At 41.8% G+C, this 19,003-nt stretch overlaps 1 protein-coding gene across 2 annotated transcripts in view; it reads left to right on the forward strand.

Moving 5' to 3' along the window:
- Positions 1–17,255: 17,255 nt before the first annotated feature.
- The window catches only part of mtm (myotubularin), a 138,024-nt gene continuing 136,276 nt past the window's right edge, over positions 17,256–19,003 (forward strand). The window contains exons 1-2 of one of the 2 annotated variants that reach the window (XM_067137364.2): positions 17,257–17,794; positions 17,910–18,011. In XM_067137364.2, the coding sequence (XP_066993465.1) occupies positions 17,654–17,794; positions 17,910–18,011 (243 nt within the window). In that variant the 5' untranslated portion in view covers positions 17,257–17,653. Of the gene's footprint in view, positions 17,795–17,909; positions 18,012–19,003 lie in introns of both variants that reach the window. The other variant, XM_067137365.2, reaches the window with a different exon arrangement.

Consider the following 19,003-nt stretch of genomic DNA (forward strand, 5'->3'; position numbering starts at 1 on the left):
AAATACCATCTAAAATATTATGAATAAGGATAGCCCTTTGTATTAGTGTGTGCTTCAACACTCTGGAATTGCTCGTTCCAAACACACATTCAGTACACATGTAACATTAACTCCCAATGTCAGGAGCCACATGGTAGCGATCATGTTACTTATTAGAGTTCGAATCTTGACTAGGTCATGTACACAACATTGCGTCGCACGATGCAGGCTCCCGGGTTTGATTTCGAGTCAGGTCAGAGATTTTTTTACCTAAGTCCCGGCTCTACCTTGCACACGCGACAATCAATGCATATAATATTTAATATTCAGATAGAGGTTTATTCCCCCAGAGCTCGGCTCTGTCTCGCACACGCAATGATCTGTGCTCATAGCTACAGAGGGGTTCTCGGGTTCGATTCTTCCGGCACAGTCAGGGAATTTTGTCGACATTGCGACACGCAGGTCGCCTACGGATGGACCAATATGCTCGGTGATTTAGGTAAAACAGAAATGGTTTAGTATGCAGTTAGTGCGAATGTTCTTTCTTTTACCATTACAATATAGTAAAAACACACCTTACTAGTTAACTACCCCTAAAGGGAGATAGGAAAAAAGCACGTTACATATAGACAGGAAAAACATAGCGGACACTACGTCCAACTCTCTCAACAGACTGCGCTGGTAGCAGCGTTGTTGTAATCAACATCATAACGCACAGGTCGCCTCGAAAGTCGATGCGCGCCGCATCGACAATCGTAAAATTTTGAGTTGAGCTTATATTTTCTACTACCAGATCAGGACGAATAGAAATGAATAGTGTGACGACTCCCTCTGAATCACATGTTAACAGACACGGTCTACATGTTCTCCGCCACCTGCAGCGCTGCTGTCGATAAAAGGGCCAAGTACGCGCGCTTTTTGTCGGCTTACTGTGGAAGTGTGTAAACAGTTTGTGGTCTTTTTCAGTAGTTTTATACATCCTCCAGTGTATAAGTGCAAAATAGCTGGCATTAACTTTTCATGAACTGAAAAGTGAAAAAGATTATGCATTTGAGAAGTAGGACGTAAACTTTGACATATGCTTCAATTTACTACCGCATGTGAATATGCCAACTTGCAATGTCCCGGATTGTAATTCGGGTTACAATAAACATTCGAATTATAAGCGTCATTTTTGTTTCACCCCCAAAAGATCCCACTCTGTTCTCAAAGTGGTCGAAGGCTGTCCCACGTCAACATCTGCTTTTAAAGTGATAGTACCCTTAACATAATTTTTCAGTCAGATTAGAGCTTTGGCAAAAGCTGTTGTCAAAGAGAATGCCAAAATCACAAATACCGCTCAGGAAAAAAATTGCAACACGCTTACCTTGGGTCCGACTCGTTGGCTGAACGGTCAGCGTACTGGCCTTCGGTTCAGAGGGTCCCGGGTTCGATTCCCGGCCGGGTCGGTGATTTGAACCTTAATTGGTTAATTCCAACGGCACGGGGGCTGGGTGTATGTGTTGTCTTCATCATCATTTCATCCTCATCACGATGCGCAGGTCGCCTACGGGAGTCAACTCGAAAGACCTGCACCTGGCGAGCCGAACATGTCTTCGGACACTCCCGGCACTAAAAGCCATACGCCATTTCATTTTTTTTTTCACCTTTGATCAGCCACAATTATCTTTTTTCATTTTTTGCTAGTTGCTTTACGTCACACCGACACAGGTAGGTCTTATAGCAACGATAGGATAGGAAAGGCCTAAGAGTTGGAAGGAAGCGGCCGTGGCCTTAATTAAGGTACAGTCCCAGAATTTGCCTGGTGGGAAAATGGGAAACCATGGAAAACCATCTTCAGGGCTGCCAAAAGTGGGATTCGAACCCACTATCTCCAGGATGCAAGCTCACAGCCGCGTGCCCCTAACCGCACGGCCAACTAGCTCGGTCCACCATTATCAAGTTGGGAAGATGAACAAATAGCTCTTTTCACCAGTTCAAAAATTAATATCATTCATCAATTCTGTGGGTATATTGTTAAACATGCAAGCAAAGTGATAGGCTGTACAGCATGTATTGGTTCTATGCAAAACAATACAGAGGAGGACCTAACAAGTCTAGAAGAATATTTTAACGCATCCAACTATCTTATTTATCCATCGAGTTTTAATGTGTTTATACTACGCAGCATGTACACTAACAGTCGAACATGTGTTTTTTGAAGGTTATAGCGGATAATTGCAACTGAACTTGATTTTGTGGTGAATTAATGAAATAGCTCTATACATACATACCCGTTTGACATATTCGTTAAGACACTGACGAGCCAATTTCAGAAGTAATGTCATTAAATCATTACTAAATGTAAAATATTTCCTATGAATTTGTCACATATTACTTTCAAAACAAGGAACACTATATCTTAATTTGCACGAAACACAGATCGCACATAAACACAGTCAACGGTCAGTAAAGAGAATGCACATTCCTGAAACATAACAATAATAAATTCACGGTTTTGAATAATTTATTTAAACGATAAATTCCGAATTAAGTCACATCAGATCTCATTTAAAATCACATGTTCAGGGACAGCTGATCCCTGTTTACCTACACCAGCGCCGCGTAGTGTAGGAACATAACAAACAGCAGAAGTTGTCACACTATGTACTTCTATTCGTCCTGACCAGATAAAGCAACAATCGCCAGTCGATGCGCGAGAATCAACTATCGTAGAATTTCGAGATAAGTTTACATTTTCTTCTACCAGACCGCGATACAACCTCCAGTCGATGCGCCCGCATCGACTATGTTACAATTCGAGATAAGTCTACATTTTCTTCTACCAGAGAGCACTACAATCGCCAGTAGATGCGCGCGCATCGACTATCGTAAACTTTCGAGATAAGTTTACATTTTCTTCTAACAAAGAGTGCCACAATCGCCAGTCGATGCGCGCGCATCGAATGTCGTAAAAATTTCGAGATGGGTTTTCATTTTCCTCCACCACAGTGCTCAACAATCGCCAGTCGATACGCGTGCATCGACCATCGTAAAATTTCGAGATGAGGTTACATTTTCTTCTACCAGAGTGCACAACAATCGCCAGTCGATACGCACGCATCGACTATCGTAAAATTTCGAGTTGAGATTACATTTTTTCTTCCAGAGTTTGCAACAATCGCCAGTCGATGCGCGCGCAATACCCTTTCTACTGCACACGGATTAGCGCAACCCCACCCGCTCAGCGATTCTATAAATACAGACGCTCCTGGCAATTACACTCGGTCGCCTCGAGAGGGGCGGCCGTTCCTTGGCAACTTAGCCTGGGCAAATATTTTTGGTAGAGGACTCATCGCCAAGGCAGTGGACCTCTAGGGAGAGAGAGAAAGAGAGAGAGAGAGAGAGAAAGAGCACATCTCTCACTCACCCAACCCCCTATTTTTGATAAGGGTGCTGGGAAGAGTGGGCATACTCTCTAGTCCCGAAATCGATAAAGCATACACATTCTCTGGGGTTAGCCTTGCATTCTTGCGCGTCTCAGCACGTGTTTGTTAACCCCCGTCAAGGTGACGGCTGCGAGGTTAGGATAGTTCCCTTATTCAAATTCTGCGCCTCACACTTTTCATAAGCACGTGGTTAGGACCTGTCAAGATGCCAGCTGTGAGGTTAGCCATGCTCTCTTTTTCAAATTACAAGACCTCAGATATTCAAGTGCTAAATGGTATTGTAAGTGCCTAAAATAGACATTACAATATGAAACAATAGGTTTTAAAATATTTCAGGCAGCTTCAATTTCATTTTTGACCGATTCGGACGAATAAAAATCATAATTTAGTTTCATTCTCTGTCAGTATTAACATGCAACAACTCCGCCATAACCGGTCCCAAGCCTGGTTGAGAAACTAGTAGGGAGAATGGTTGGTTGTTGTTTTTCGGTGGGGGCACCAATGTCAAGTAGGTGTCACTAGTAAATACCGAGAAATGCTCTAGTGGTGGCCTTGTCCTTCTAAGCAACCAGAACATCCTACCCCTTTAATAGCTTAGGGGGGGGTGAGGGCGAATTACTGGCGCCCTAAAACAGAACACGTCGACTAAGGCATGGTAACGCTGACAGAAAGTTCCTGGTCCTCCAGGTTTCAGGGTTGGTGCGTGGAGCTAACAACTCCACCACCACAAAACTACATATTGTTCAGAAACCAAATCGAGATAACCAGACAGTCCCAAAATTACGACGAATAAAACACGCTAAATGTTAATGATACGGATATATCGGAATATGGAATGTGAAAGGTATCTTTTAGGCTGAGCCTATTAGAAAAATGGAGGAGGAATTACTTAAATATCAGATAGATGTGGCAGTATTACAGAAGTTAAGATGGAAGAAAATCGAGGTGGCAGAGATACAGCACTACATTTTGATCAATGGTGGGGAAGAGAAGGCAAGAAATATGTCAATCGTAATATGATTAAATATGAAGCAATAAGCTCCAGTCTATGCCGGTTAAGTTTGGAAGGGAGATTTGCCAACATATCACTAATTAATGCTGATTGGCAACAAGAGTGGAACAGTGTAGTTCCGACTCAATGGCAGGCACTGTTCGATTATAAGAATATTCCAGCTGGCTTTGATTTGCCCCGCAAGACACGAGTAGCCCTCAATAGAGTCCGTACTAACCATGGGAGATGTGGATTAATGATGTTTAAATTGGGTATGAGATCTTCTCCAGCCTGTGGCTGTGGTGCAGTTAAGCAGACTATCGACCACATTGTCACCGAATGCATTGGAAGGGCATTCGTTGGTTCCATCCAGGACTTTGTGTTGGCTTCTCATGAGGCAATACGGTGGATAGAGAATTTGGATCTAACACTTTGAACTTTTTTGCTTGCATGATTGTTTTCAATTTTATAATGTGTATATCTTTTAATTATGTATATAATATTTTGTGCTTACTGTTCATGTATATTTAATATTTCTATTGTTTTGTGTACGTTACCATACGCCAATAATAATACTAATTAGTTTCCATGCCCCAACAGAGGATGCCGAAGAGGAAGACAAAGAACAGTTCTATGAAAACTGGAGCAAGTACATGGCAGATTTCTCTTGTATGGTGTTAAAGTTGTCCTAGGTGATTACAATGGCTAAGTAGGCAAAGTGGAAGAAAACTACCCAGTGGCAGAATATCACAGTAAATGCCAAAAATCCAATGAGAATGGATGGAAATTTATTTTGCCTTCAGCAAGGATTTGATGATTAAGAGTACATGTTTTATCCATAAGGATATCCATAAGGAGATCCACAAGGAGATACGGATTTCACTGAATGATCTGACAAAGAACGAGGTAGACCATGTGCTGATAGATGCGGGACATGCCTCCAATATAATGGATGTGAGAAGCCTGCGTGGTGAGGACAGTGATTAAGATCACATATTGGTGAGGATCAAGTGGGACATGCAGGTATAAGTACCAACATAGTTGACGATGTGTGGAATCTGGTAAATGCAACACGGGTGAAGTTTAAGGAAGTGGAGATTGTTATCAGTGGAATACTGTGTAGGAGGGATACTGACTGGAAGGTGATTGCGGATTTAAATGAGACTATGGAGTGGGCATGTGCGAAACTGGGGATGAGATTTCTAGACCCTAATGGGTGGGTAGAAGATAGGGATGTGTGCTCGGATGGCCATCACTTAAACCGCAGTCGTACTTTACTTTCTGTCAGACCAATAAATGAAGAAAGAGAAGGATCAGGTAGTATGGAAACTTCAGAAAGAGATGATGAGGGGAAATGTGGAGATGAGTATAGGGGGTAAGAGAGGAATTATAAGAATTGAGATGAGGATGAAGACGATTTGGGATCACCATCCTTTGAAGAAATAAGAAAAATTATAATACAATTGAAGAACAATAAATCCCGAGGAAATGATCTCATAACGGCAGAAATGCTTAAACGTGGAGAAGTATTGTTGAGCAGAATACATGAGATAATGAAGAAGGTATGGGAAAATGTAAAAAGCCGGAGTAGTGGGTACTAACAGGCAATGCCCCATACATAAGAGAGGGTGACGCTTGCAATGCAGGATTTATCGAGGTACATCCTTACTGAGTTTAGTGTACAAAATCCTCTCTACAGCCATAAGAAATAAAGTTACTAGTAGAGCAGAAAGAATTAAGTTATAGGGGAGTACCAAGATGGTTTCAGACCTGGAAGATCGACAACAGACCATATTTTCAACATGAGAATGACTCTGGAAAAAACATATGAACATATGAATACAAAGTTCGATTAGGACATCATTCTATAGACTTTAAACAAGCCTATGACAAAATGCAGATACTTTAAATTTCCACAGACATTTATAAAATTGACTATGATGGAAAAGAAGAAGTCAGGTAAAAGTGCAGGGTAGCCTGTCAAGATCTTTCAGAATTGAAGAAGGCCTAATCACCAGTGTTATTTAATCTAGTGCTGCAGAAAGCTGTAAGACCAATCACTACTAAACCGGTCGGTAATATTTATAATATTTTCAATATTTACAATATTTACAATAGACTGATAAAAGTTTTGGCTTATGATGATGATGTGGTGATAACTGCTAGAAGTAACGAGGCACTTACAACTAACTGCCTTGAGGGAGCTGAAAGATGCGACTTTTCCTTTGGGTTTGGAGATAAATGAGGCTAAACCTAAACATATAGCAACAGAAATAAGTGGAAGGAACACGGAAAAATACATGTCTATTATTATACCTTTGAAGCAGTAGATAGCTTCACATATCTTGGCTCAGTTCTGACATCAGAAAATAAAGTAGAGACAGATATTGTAAATTCTGTTAAGGCTCTCTACAAATAATAATTACACCAGTACTTATGTTTGGGAGTGAGGCGTGGGTACTGACTGAGGCCACAGAGAGGAGATTAAATGAGTGGGAATGGAAAGTACCGAGGATGATATTTGGACCCACGAAGGAGGGAGATTTATGGAGAATCAGAGCAAACGATGAAATAAGATTACTGTATAAGGAGGCGGACTTGGTGACCTTAGTCAAAATGAGACGAATTAGATGGATAGGGCATGTGCAACGGATGGAGGAAGGAAGACTTCCAAGGAGAGCTCTGACAGGGCACCCTGGGGGCAGGAGAAGGTAAGGTCGGCCCCGGGTGAGATGGCTGGAGGATGTGGAGATTCATCTGAAGACCGTTGGAGTCAGGACGTGGCGTAGGCCTGCTGAGGACCGGGATGACTGGAGAGCTGTTGGTCAAGGAGGTCAAGGTCCTCTAAGGATCGTGGAGCCATGGAATAAGTAAGTAAAATTAACATTCAACGTTTGTAGTCGCACACAGCGGAAGTTATTTTTAGTTCAATAATTCCTATGTTTTTTCATGCAACATTTGTAGTTTCTAATTTGTCGCCTAATTTACAAGGTCGGGCCGCGAGGTGCGCCATTGTTAACATGTATATTTGTTTAGTTTAGGAGAAAATGGAAGTATTCACGTATTGTCTATAGTGCATTTGATGTGCTCAAATTACAACAGGTGGACTGTGCTGTGTTATAATGTTGGAATACAACTTTCAATCGCTCGCCGGTTCATTTGGCAACCTAGGCGATTGTGACGAGGTTAAGACGTTACTTTCGCTATAGTCTGTTCAAAAGATGGCCCAGAGTATAGTTAATACCATATAGTTTAATAAGTATAGTGTCGCAAAGAAAATATTATTAGCAATATTGTTCGAGAGTGAAGAGCGTCATATCATGAAGCTAATAAGTGGACTTAAATTTGGCGATATCAAACCTAGCATGTTATCGAGTAAAATGCGTGATTATTAGGAACGAATTTCTCGGACAAAATCCTTCGCACATTGTGGCTAGATAAATCACAGCACATATTAGAAATATATGAGCAATATCAGACCAGAATCTTGACAAACTTTCTTAGATTGGTGATCGCTTTAGGGATCTAAAAAGTGTAAATGCAGTCGAGGGCCTTTCTCCGTCACTTTCAACATCAACAACAACGTCACACTCAGATTCTGGCATGTATTTACACTCACTTGCTCTAAAATCCGAAGCACTAAAGAAGGAAATTAACCGAGGAACGTGAGAGTCACGTTCAAGTACATGTTCCCGCTCGTGCAGTAAGAATATGTGTATGTATCGGCTAGGTGCAAAAGTATTGTTACTTCCATTTTCGCTTTGGCAAGGATTGTTGATCATAGAAATCCGTTCAGCCGCGTAAATGGAATCATCATAAAAACTAACTTCGGCAGGGAGAGCACAGGTCACCTGTACAACCTGTACAGCGAACATATTGCAGGTAGGCATTTATTCATTAACAACGAACATTCGGGAAAGAGGTTCCTCGTGGATAGTGGTGCTGACATCTAGTTTTTGGCAGCTGACCATGCAAATAAAAGAGAACCAACATACTTTAAACTGTATGCATTGAATGGTACAAAGATATCAACAAATGGTACTAAAATTCTCAAGATTGATTTAGGTCTAAAAATGGAAATTTGAATGGCCTTTTGAGAAAAAATTTGGTAAGGCATACCAGGGGCAGATCTTCTTAGTAATCTTAATATACTGATTGATTCAAAGGACAAAACTTTAATAGACAGAATAACTAACCTCAATGTTGCCACCGATATTGCCCTAGTCTCTGAAACTGACACTGTGAGCACTGTACATGCCACATGCCTGTTTTGTAACTTCTTAAGCAATTCTCTTGACCTAACAAAACCTTAAATTGCGCCTACTGAAGTTAGCCATAATATTATGCATATTACCGCAACCACTGGTTGACCGCCTGTTTTCAGTAAACTACGGAGACTGGATCCTGTAGACTAAAGATAGCCGAACAGAAGTTTCAATTTACGTTAGACCATGGTATAATACGTTTTTGATGACCCAATGGGCCAGGCCTCTACACCTCGTCACGAAAAAGGATGGCTCCTAGGGAGTCAGTGAAGTCTGCAGACGGCTAAATGATCAGGCAATGCAAGACAGGTACCCTATTCCACGAACTGATGATGCCAGTAACATTTTAGTAAACAAGGCCATCTTTACTAAAATAAATCTACTGCAGATTTATAATCAAATTCTGTTGGCAGAAGAGGACAAAGGAATTTGACAATTGCAGCACCCTATGGTTTATATTGTACCAGTAAAAGAGCCCGACTCTCAGATTAAGTTTGATAGTGGCATGAAGTAGAGATCTCGGGGCAAAACTGGATTAATTGTAGCTAGGGCTCGGTACAAGAGGTAGGGTCCTATCTACAGAAAAACTTTGACTCTGATTGTATAAGAGTTTATTCAAATAAGTCATGAGTTGCACATCACCTCTGAGTAGAAATGGACTGTCTTCCTCGTATTCCAATAGTACGGCTTGGGTTCTCCAGCTCACCAAGCCAAGCTGGTTGAAGCACGTTCCAGAAGACTCCAGGGATTCCAGGGACTCCAGATACTGCAGACAGAGGCAGCTGGACTGTCTGGATTGACGGCAAGTAGAGATGACTCGAACTCTGATGCCCGGGTTGAACCCCGATGATCCAGGCGATGTTATAGATAGTCACGTACTACCTCAGCCCAATGAGACTGAGAGGATTGATGTTCCCAAGGTCACTAGTAGCACTGAGTCCATGAACACCTTGGATGATCAACTTATAAGCAGAGATCTTGATAATTGCACATCAAGACTTCCAACGCTCCTAAAATGATATGAGTGGTATTAATAATTTTAGAGTTCATCACTAGGAAAATCTTCGTCTCGGAATAACGTTTGGCAACGAAAAAATACAAGTCCCTTCTTGTGAAATTATAGTTAAACTCAAAGTTCATTACTGGCGAAGGTGCAAGTCTTCGCCTAAACTCGAACAAAAAAAAACACAAGTCCATTCACTTGGAAGTCTGAATATATTTAAAGTTATTCACTGGTGAAATTCATAAAGTCTTTGAGTGACCACTGACGAAAACACAAATCCATTCACATAAATAAATTCACTGACGAAATTTATATGTCCTTTAAACCAACACTGGCAAGTGTACAAGTCTTTGAGTAAATGCAAGTGAAATCCTAACTTTGTTCAAAGCCGTTGGAAAGTTAATGTTCATCACTAGTAATGTTAATTAATCACTGTCTATTAGAAGAATGAGTTCCTCAACAGTTGCAAATATTCCACTTAAAAAAACACAAGTCCATTTTACGAACACTTAGAAAAGTTCCAATCTCGTTTACGCGTAAATAATACAAGTCCGTTCAGTGAACACTTAGAAAAATTCCAGCTTCGAAGACGCGTAAATAACACAAGTCCCTTCAGTTAACACTTAGAAAAATTCCAACTTCGAAGACACGTAAATAATGTTCAGTGAACACTTAGAAGAATTCGGGTCTCGAACCTATGGAAATAATACAAGTCCATTTAGTTAACACTTAGAAAAATTCCAACTTCGATGACACGTAACTAAATACAAGTCCATTCAATGAACACTTGTAAATATTCTGAGTTCAATTACGAAGACTTAGAAAAATTTCCACAACACTCGAAGTCTTATGAGTCCACTTAATAAAACTTGGAAGAATCGTCTTCCTACACTTGTATAATGACAAAGTTCCACGATGATAGTAGCAGCAAGAGTGTCCTCGCTGACTACTCAGCTGAGACTGTGTGAATAGGCTACAGTAGGTTCCCTTTTTATTCAATCCGGGATGTCTACGTCATAATACGGTTTGATTGAATATCTCCCGAATCCCTCGATGGATTTGCTTGAAACTCGAGCATTGGGACGTTTAGGTGATCCCAAACAAGATGACATATCGCTCGACTCGCTAGCACAATTATTATGGAGATTTCCAAATTTTCTCCATCGAACTCACTAGAACAAGTGACGTGGAATCCAGAAAATACCAGTCAAGGCTGGCAACACGTGTTGAGACGAGCGGGCGGCCTAGCTAGCCCCTGTGGCTACGTCACAGCTCACAGTCATCATACACTTCGCTAGCTGGTCCTCGCTGCTGGTACACAAACCATCCGCACTCGGAACATTACGCGTGGTAAATAAACGTAACTTATGCTCAAAAAATACTTATGTACAGGTCGTAACCGGTACAATATGAGTCCATTTTCTTACAATTTGTACTTCGTAATGCTCCAACTTGATTTTAGAGATTCATGAACGAGGTATTAAGTGGACTAGAATTCTATTTTACTTGTATATCAACGATGTCTTACTTGCTTCAGAGAAGCATGTGGAACACGTGAATTTGGTTTTATGAAATTTGATTTAAAATGATCAAGCCAATAAAGCTTCGTTTGGTGTGAAAGAAGTCAGTTTCCTTGGACCAAATTACACACGAATGTACAAGTATGATTAAAAACTACGGTATCACCGCCCTCGGACATTTCAAGAACTACGGACCTTCTTGGGAACTATTCACTTTACCGACGTTTACTCTAGAACGCAGCCACTGGCCGGGCATTGTTGAATGACCTACTGAAGGGTGCAAAGAAGAAGGAAGAGACTACTGCTCAGTTCGAACAATGTAAATAAGAACTAGCTAATGCTGTACTGCTCACTTATCACATTGTTGAAAAGGATGCTGCATTATTTGTCGATGCCTCGGATATCGCTACTGGAGCTGCACTACAATTATGAGATGGACTGGAAGCCCATAGAATTATTTTTGGATAAATGCAGTAACCCTCAAAAGAATTACTCAAAATACGATCGGAAACTGCCAACCATTTACCTCGTTTTGTTTTCGGTGGGGGTGGTGGGAAAAGCCTGCTCCCACCGCGTGGCAATCAGCTCAATCTACATTGCCTCCGACATGCTATTACCTTCTAAGAAGAAAAGAGATACCAGGGAAGAGTGGGAAGTGATACAAGGAGTATCTGCCGTTTTCCGAGTTAGACTCGCTACCACGGCGAGAGTTTGTGTTGGTAAGGTGGTATTAAGGTGTGGTATTAAGGGTCAGGGAAAACCACATAGGAAGAAAAGAGCCTACATATATAACCTGACAAATTTTGATAGCACATGCAAGGATGTGGTTTCTGGATAGTTCCAGGTGCTTGTATTAGTTAAGAAAAAGTATCATGCACCAGCCATGAACCATAATCTCGCCATTCCAGAGTTCAGAGGAACGGTCAGCCGTCTGGGCACTGCCGTGACTAGCGCGGGTCTTGTCGGTTACGGAACCATGCGTCAAGAACCGCTAGGGTCCGCCGCACAGTGCCAGCTCCTTGGGGTCCCTCGTACCCAGTCTCCGATCCCGGAGATTGAGGCCATGTCCGCCTGGGCGGGGGCATCCTGGAAGGGGGTTGGATATGACGCCGGGCCTCCTTCCCCTCGGCCCGCGCCATGGCCCGGTAAATACGGCAACAGCGATGAGAGGCCGGGTGGCCCCCCGCGCAGTTGACGCACACCGACGCCTCTTTAACCCTCTACTGCATGAATTATTATTCATTTTCGTTTGGTGAAGAAAATTTCAAGCTTTAATCTTCAACATGCGTTCAGTGTTTTATATTTACCAGCAATTCTTAGCTGGGGCTAATAACTTAACACTCATATGTGATGTGGATTAACATAATGGGATATACAGTGGTCTGCCAAATTATTATACTCAGAACAAGTATTTGCCTTTTTAAAGAGCAAAGCTGTTATATTTTCCATTGTTAGTGCTACAGCTTGTCTTTTCAGGAGTTATTTATTCTTTGAAGACTGCTACATATATCAAGAAGTTGGCAAGGATTAAATAGTGTTGTGTCATTGTTGATCAGCCTGGAACTTCAGCACTATTGGTGCTCAAGTGTGTATTACAATTGATCGTTGACGTCCTGTGGTTATTGTGGTCTATCTGTTCACTTTTAATGTTTGTAATTAAAAGTTACTTTTACAGTAAGGAATGCAGAGTACTTAGTAATAAGAAGCCGTGTGGAACAATGCATTAAATCCGTTGTTATTCTCTGTTTAGGGATTCTAACCTACAGATTGAGATGGGGAAGTCTTGTGACTTAAGCCTTCATAAGAAAGCCACAATTTCTACATTATTGCCCTACTGTCAGTATAACCAATGGCAGATTGCATCAATCGTGGGGGTTTCACGGTCATCGGTGAGAGATATCGCCAAAAAAATGAAAACAAGCACACCTCTTGACTCATGCCACAGAGGTTGGTGCGGCGGAAAAAGGATAACTTCGCCCAGAATAGGCAGAATAATTCACAATTATGCAACAAAAATTTGTAGGACATCTGCTAAAGTGTTAACCAATAAACTTTGGAATGCTGGGATTGCTTTATCACAAAGAACTTTAGAGCGGCGTTTCAAAGAGATGGATCTGAAATGCCGCCGCCCTTTAAAGAAACCAAAGTTGACAACTGCTATGAAACAAAATAGGCTTCAGTGGGCTAACGATCACAAAAATTGGCCAGAGGAAGATTGGAATGAGGTTTGTAAAATCGTACATGCAATTTATTGCGTTTTCATGATATAAAATAATATTGATTAATACTCTCTTACACTGGCATTGTATTTTTTAGGTTTGCTTCACAGATGAATCTTCGATACAGATCCTTGATGATAAAACAGTTTGTTCGACGCTGCACCAATGAAAAGTTCAATGAAGAATGTGTTGTAGATCTGGTGAAACATTCTCTTTCCATAATGATATGGTTCTTGATTAACAGCAAAGGTAATGGCCCTCCATATATCGTTCAAGGCATAATGCGGAAGAATCAGTACGAGCTGGTGCTAAGGAACGAACTTTTGCCTCAAGTCTCAGAATGATTCCCGAAAAATGATGTTACCTCCATGCATGATTTAGCACCATGCCACAAGGCTAAATTGGTGACAGCATTCCTACAGAATCAAAAAATTAATGTATTGGACTGGCCAGTCAACTCGCCTGACATGAATCCAATAGAAAATATTTGGAAGGCACTGAAAAAAGGAATTACTAAACAAGATGTCATTACAAGCAAGAACATGCTCCTAGAAAGACTTACTGAGGTTTGGAACAGCAAAAATATGGAGGAACAGGCAAGAAAATGCATTACAAGTATGCCAAGAAGGGTCTCTGCACTGACTGCAGCTAAGGGTGGCTTCACAAAATATTAAACGTTGATCATTACAAAGACAATTGTAGTTAAGAAACTGTTTTTGCTGTGGAAAGCGGTAAACAGAATATGTGAAATACAAATGAAATAAAGAAAATGCATGAAATATTACCAGAAATATATTTATTTTACCAAAATGTTAGCAAATCCATGTATTTTCAATCTGAGTATAATAATTTGGCAGACCACTGTATATACGATTTTTCACGATTTTATGCTAAGCTTTTGACATTCAAAGACCGAACATTACTGCCCACTGGCTAAGGCTACAGTATGCAGCAGATGGCTAAGTGCTGTGCAGGCCGTGTTGTGGTTATCACCTCCACAATGGTCGCACCTCACTAAGAGCCCACACCTCTCTTTCCGGTGGCCCCAAGTCCTGCAAGAGCTGCTGAGGGGGATGTTTCGATCTCACCTGATCGCCGCAACCCGCTGACGTCCTCTTCTAATTGGCCCCTCGGTCGGCTGCTGTCCTGGGAGTAGTCCTGGATTGTGGCTGGGCGGTCCTTTCCTGGTGAGGGTGGCGTCGTTTTTTCTTTCTTGGGGCGGCCTCTGCTGGGCTGGAGAGGAGGCCTCGTTCTGTTGATCCTCTTTCAGGCCTGGTGACCCTTGGATAGCGGGTGGTCCCGCTGCAAAGCCGGTTTCTCCCTCCTCCTGGTTGGCGGCTGCGGCGTCGGTCGTTGCATTCCCTGTCCTGAGGGGTGCACATCAATGTCTGCATCGTGAACGAGGCGCTAGCAGGCCGAGCCTGCGTGGCAGCATCTGAACGCCTGGGGGCGTCCGTCTCCGTGCCGCCTTCCTGGTCTGCGCCCGGGTGGTGGGCCTTTCCTGAGTGTCGACGTTCCTGGTTGGCGGCCTTGTCGGTCTGCGTGTACTTCGTGAAGTACAGCAAGTCAACTTGAGTCGCTCCGACGCGGCGTTCGGGAGCGCCGTCGTCGTCCTCGATCCTTGGCTCTGGGGGAGCCAAGACGCGTGGGTCCGTTCCCACCTGCTTGTTCCTATGCCTCCTGGCAGTCTGCGTCTCGACGGTAGACGTCCCCTGTGACGTCAGGGTGGCTGTCTCCTGGCTGTCTGTGTCGTCCAGCTGCTCCCTAATTCCTGGTAGGCGGACAACCTGGAAATGTTGAGACACCAATCTCTCGTAGACGCGGAGGCGGCTTGGGTCCTTAGGGTGGATGACGACCGCCCAGCCAGGGATCACCTCGCCGATGAGCTGTAAGCAGATCGATTGTGGCAATCGTCCCCTCGTAGGTGTGGTTCTCCCAACGGTTGTACACCATCAGTGCCGGGAGTCTAAGGTCGGGAGGGAGTTCCGAGTACAGCCTCGCTTGGGAAACCCTGCGTCGCTGCACTGAAGTCGTAGTCGCCCGGTCTCTGGAATGGACAGCTGCTCCATCCTTGTCCACCTGAAATAAAACCTGGAGTTCGCTGTGACTACGAAACTCGTCCTTGCCATCAAATATCTTTAGATATCTCTTAGAAACCTTTTAGAATGTAGACCACATACAGTTTACACGGACCATAATCCGTTAATTTTCGCCTTCAAGCAAAATAATTTGAAACAATCACCAAGGCAATTAAGACATTTACAGCTCATCTCTCAATTCGCAACTTATTTATGTCATATTTTTCGGAAAATGAACCTAGTAGCAAATATTCTCTCAAGAGGAACTTGCACTTACAGATTTTGATGGCATCGCTACAGCCCAGTCGAAGGATGAGGGGCTCAGATTTTTATGTTCGATCTCTCATACTTCACTGAAATTCAGAACTTTCACAACCCCTGCTGGCAGTGCATTATGGTTTGTTATTTCGACAGCCAACATTCGTCCGTATATTCAAGGCATGTACCGACTGCCTATATTCCAACACAAAAACTTTTTGTTACATCAAGGTGGAAGAGCAACTGTGAAACTGATCTCATGGAAGAATATGAAGAAGGATGTTATACTGTGGGCAATGAGTTGTCTAACCTGCCAAAGAAATAAGATACCAAGGCATACAAAATCTCCAATCGGATCTTTATCTCCGGATAATGGGTGGTTCATGTGTGTCAACATGACTTAAGTGGGGCCTCTGCTACAGTCCAATGTTTTGTCATTTTTCCTGACTTGTAAAGACCTATTTTCAAATTGGACAGAAGCTATTCCACTTCAAAATATAATGGAAGAAACTGTGGGAAAAGCTTTTTTTTATTTACGAAAATTGGAACTTAAGATTAGGATCACTGATGCAGGTGATAACAGATCAAGGAAAACAATTTCAGTCAGTTGTCTTTAGAGCACCGACATGGGCACCCGCAGGATTTTTTCTTGAATATAAAAACTAACCTTTTTAGAATTCCAGGCGGGGCAAGCGCCCCCCTTTTCCCCCTTGCGCGCGCCCATGAGCACCGATGAAGTTTTATGGATGTAAACTTACACGAACCACTAGTTGCCAGTTGCCACTCTCAGTGTAACTGGAAAGTGGAAAGTTTTCGTCGATCACTGAAAGCGGCTATCCGAGCTCACTCTACTATAAAGTGGACCGAAGTTCTAGCAACAGAAAAAAACTGGAAGTTCTGAAGGGGAAGTGTTGTGGGAAACCTCCTGTGATTTTTAAATATTAATTTGGTTGCCTTCATAGCTAGTTCCTATATTCATATAAGTTGTATGAAAAGAAAGACTAACGAAAAAGAGAACAGTTGAAAGACGTGAGTTAATTCATAGATTGGTTATTTGAATTGTAGTGTAATTACGAATGAAGATAAAATAAAATATTTCTGTAAATAAAAACCGGCACTTAATTGTTCACATTGGCAAAAAATATCTTTGTCTACTCATGACTGCCACAATACAGTATATTCACTGTAGGTAGATGTTGAACAGCTGAGGTAATAAAATGCATCCACGTCTCATATCTTAGAATCTTTGAAAGTTGATGATGATTCACCATCCACTCTTACTTTGGCCTAGTTGTGTTACCATACAAGCATTTTAATAATTTTATACCGGTAAGTGAAATTAGATGAGGCAAAATGTCCATTTCCTCTAGAGCATAACATAATATCGTCTAAGAAACGCAGTCCAAGTCCCTTTGATATTCAACGAAGCACAGAAACAAGGAAATATCGAATTCTTTTGCCTTCCCAAGTCGGTATTTTGCCCCCTTTATATATATATTCATATTGAATTTCCACTCGTCTAGAGAGCGCATTAGTTAACTGTGCTGAACCACGTGATCTTTCATTTTAATTAAATCTAGCATTGAACATTCCCCCCTTCTGTACAAACTGCGTCAAAATTTCTCTGGTGGAACATTGCACACATTTCTGACACTTTAGCTTTGAGAAGTACAAAAATACGAGTTTATGAAAATGGCAATGACTGACAAGCTTACAGCTGACTCTTTTGTGCGTGACAAGTGAGGACTTGTTGTACAGTCTCGAATACTTAGATCGAGGTGATGTTTTTGACTACAAAATCCAATGATTGTGCTAATGAATGTTTTGTAGCCGGGGGCGTAGGCTCTGGGAGATTCGTGACAGCACAAGTGTCGGCTAAATTTTGTACAGGCAGTTGATTTTGGATATTTCTATGGACAAGAAAGCTATGGATAGAAAGTCAAGTGCTGAACTCTTGAACGCCGAGAAGAGCCATTCAAAACATGCTAGTTCGGATTCTCTTGCTTCAGATTCAAAATCAAGTTCTCTTAATTCGAAATTGGGACACGAGTCGGTGAGTAATATACATTTCTGTATATTTTCTTAATATTTTGAAACTTATATTAGTTATACATTACTGAAGAAAAAAGGAACGATTAAAAGTAAAATGGAGATTTTTTTCTCTGCAGGTAAGTTCAAGCAAAGGGTCTCCTTCAAAGAGTTACTGTTCTTCCAGTTCAACTTCTACAGAAAATGTGGTATCTACAGTTGAAAGTAAAGTTAAAGGAAAGGTAAGTTGAGCAGTGTAAAGTTTTTACACCTCGAGATAAAAGTGACTCTAAATTTATAGGTAGGCTAGTTATTGTTGATGTTGGGTCCCTGATATCATAGCTATCCTCCCACCTGCCCCTCTCGTAACAAATGAGATGGCAGATGGCGTAGTAAGTATGCGAAAATCCTAACTGCTGACAAAGTTTTGATCGCATATGGGGAGGTGAAGGTGAATGCGACTGTGACAGTCTTATTCTGTCACTCACCTTACTACCATCCTCTACTGCCTTCCAGTTGCTGGCCACCCTTTCAGCTACTTCACTGCTGTGTGGTTCATTCGGTTTGGGAAGGTACTCCTAAAATAGTATCCTTTCTCTAACATGGTAGAACTTGAATATGCACTGTGCAAGCTTTATAACATTATAAGGAAGAAGAAATGATGCAAATCTTGCGTGGAATTCTTTTCAGAGGAGAAATGTGTTCATCACAATGTCCAGGGATCAAGCATCCCACCCCCAGAAGTATATTTACTTTTATAACCTAGTTAGAAATAGCATGCTCTATTCTTCATTGCTTGCGTAGCTGTCCACTAGCATTGTTTTCGGCTAACATATAATCTGATATGACGTTATTCCCAGCAATGAAGAAAAATACATTGTGTTGCCAACCTGCACAGAATGAAAGCACAGGAGGCTTACGCCCCCAGACTCCCTCTGTCCAAAGTAGGCTTTTAAAGCAAAAATATTATGTCATTAAAATCCACTCCTTAGTTATCTAACTCCCCAAGTACTTCCCACCAGTATTCAGGCAGGCTGCTATACTCAGTACGTCCCATCTATCGGAGATGAGCGGCAGCAGAAGACATGAAACACATCACAACAAACAATGGTCACTGCAATGTTATTGTTGATCAATTTTATGAGGTTGCTATATTGTAGGCCTTCACATTTAATTTTTTTCCAACTCTGTGATATTCAGGCATCTAATGTAAAGTGAGTCGTCCTTTCTTTCA

The sequence above is a fragment of the Anabrus simplex genome, chromosome 1 (genome assembly GCF_040414725.1).
Source record: "Anabrus simplex isolate iqAnaSimp1 chromosome 1, ASM4041472v1, whole genome shotgun sequence".
NCBI classification, from domain to species: domain Eukaryota; kingdom Metazoa; phylum Arthropoda; class Insecta; order Orthoptera; family Tettigoniidae; genus Anabrus; species Anabrus simplex.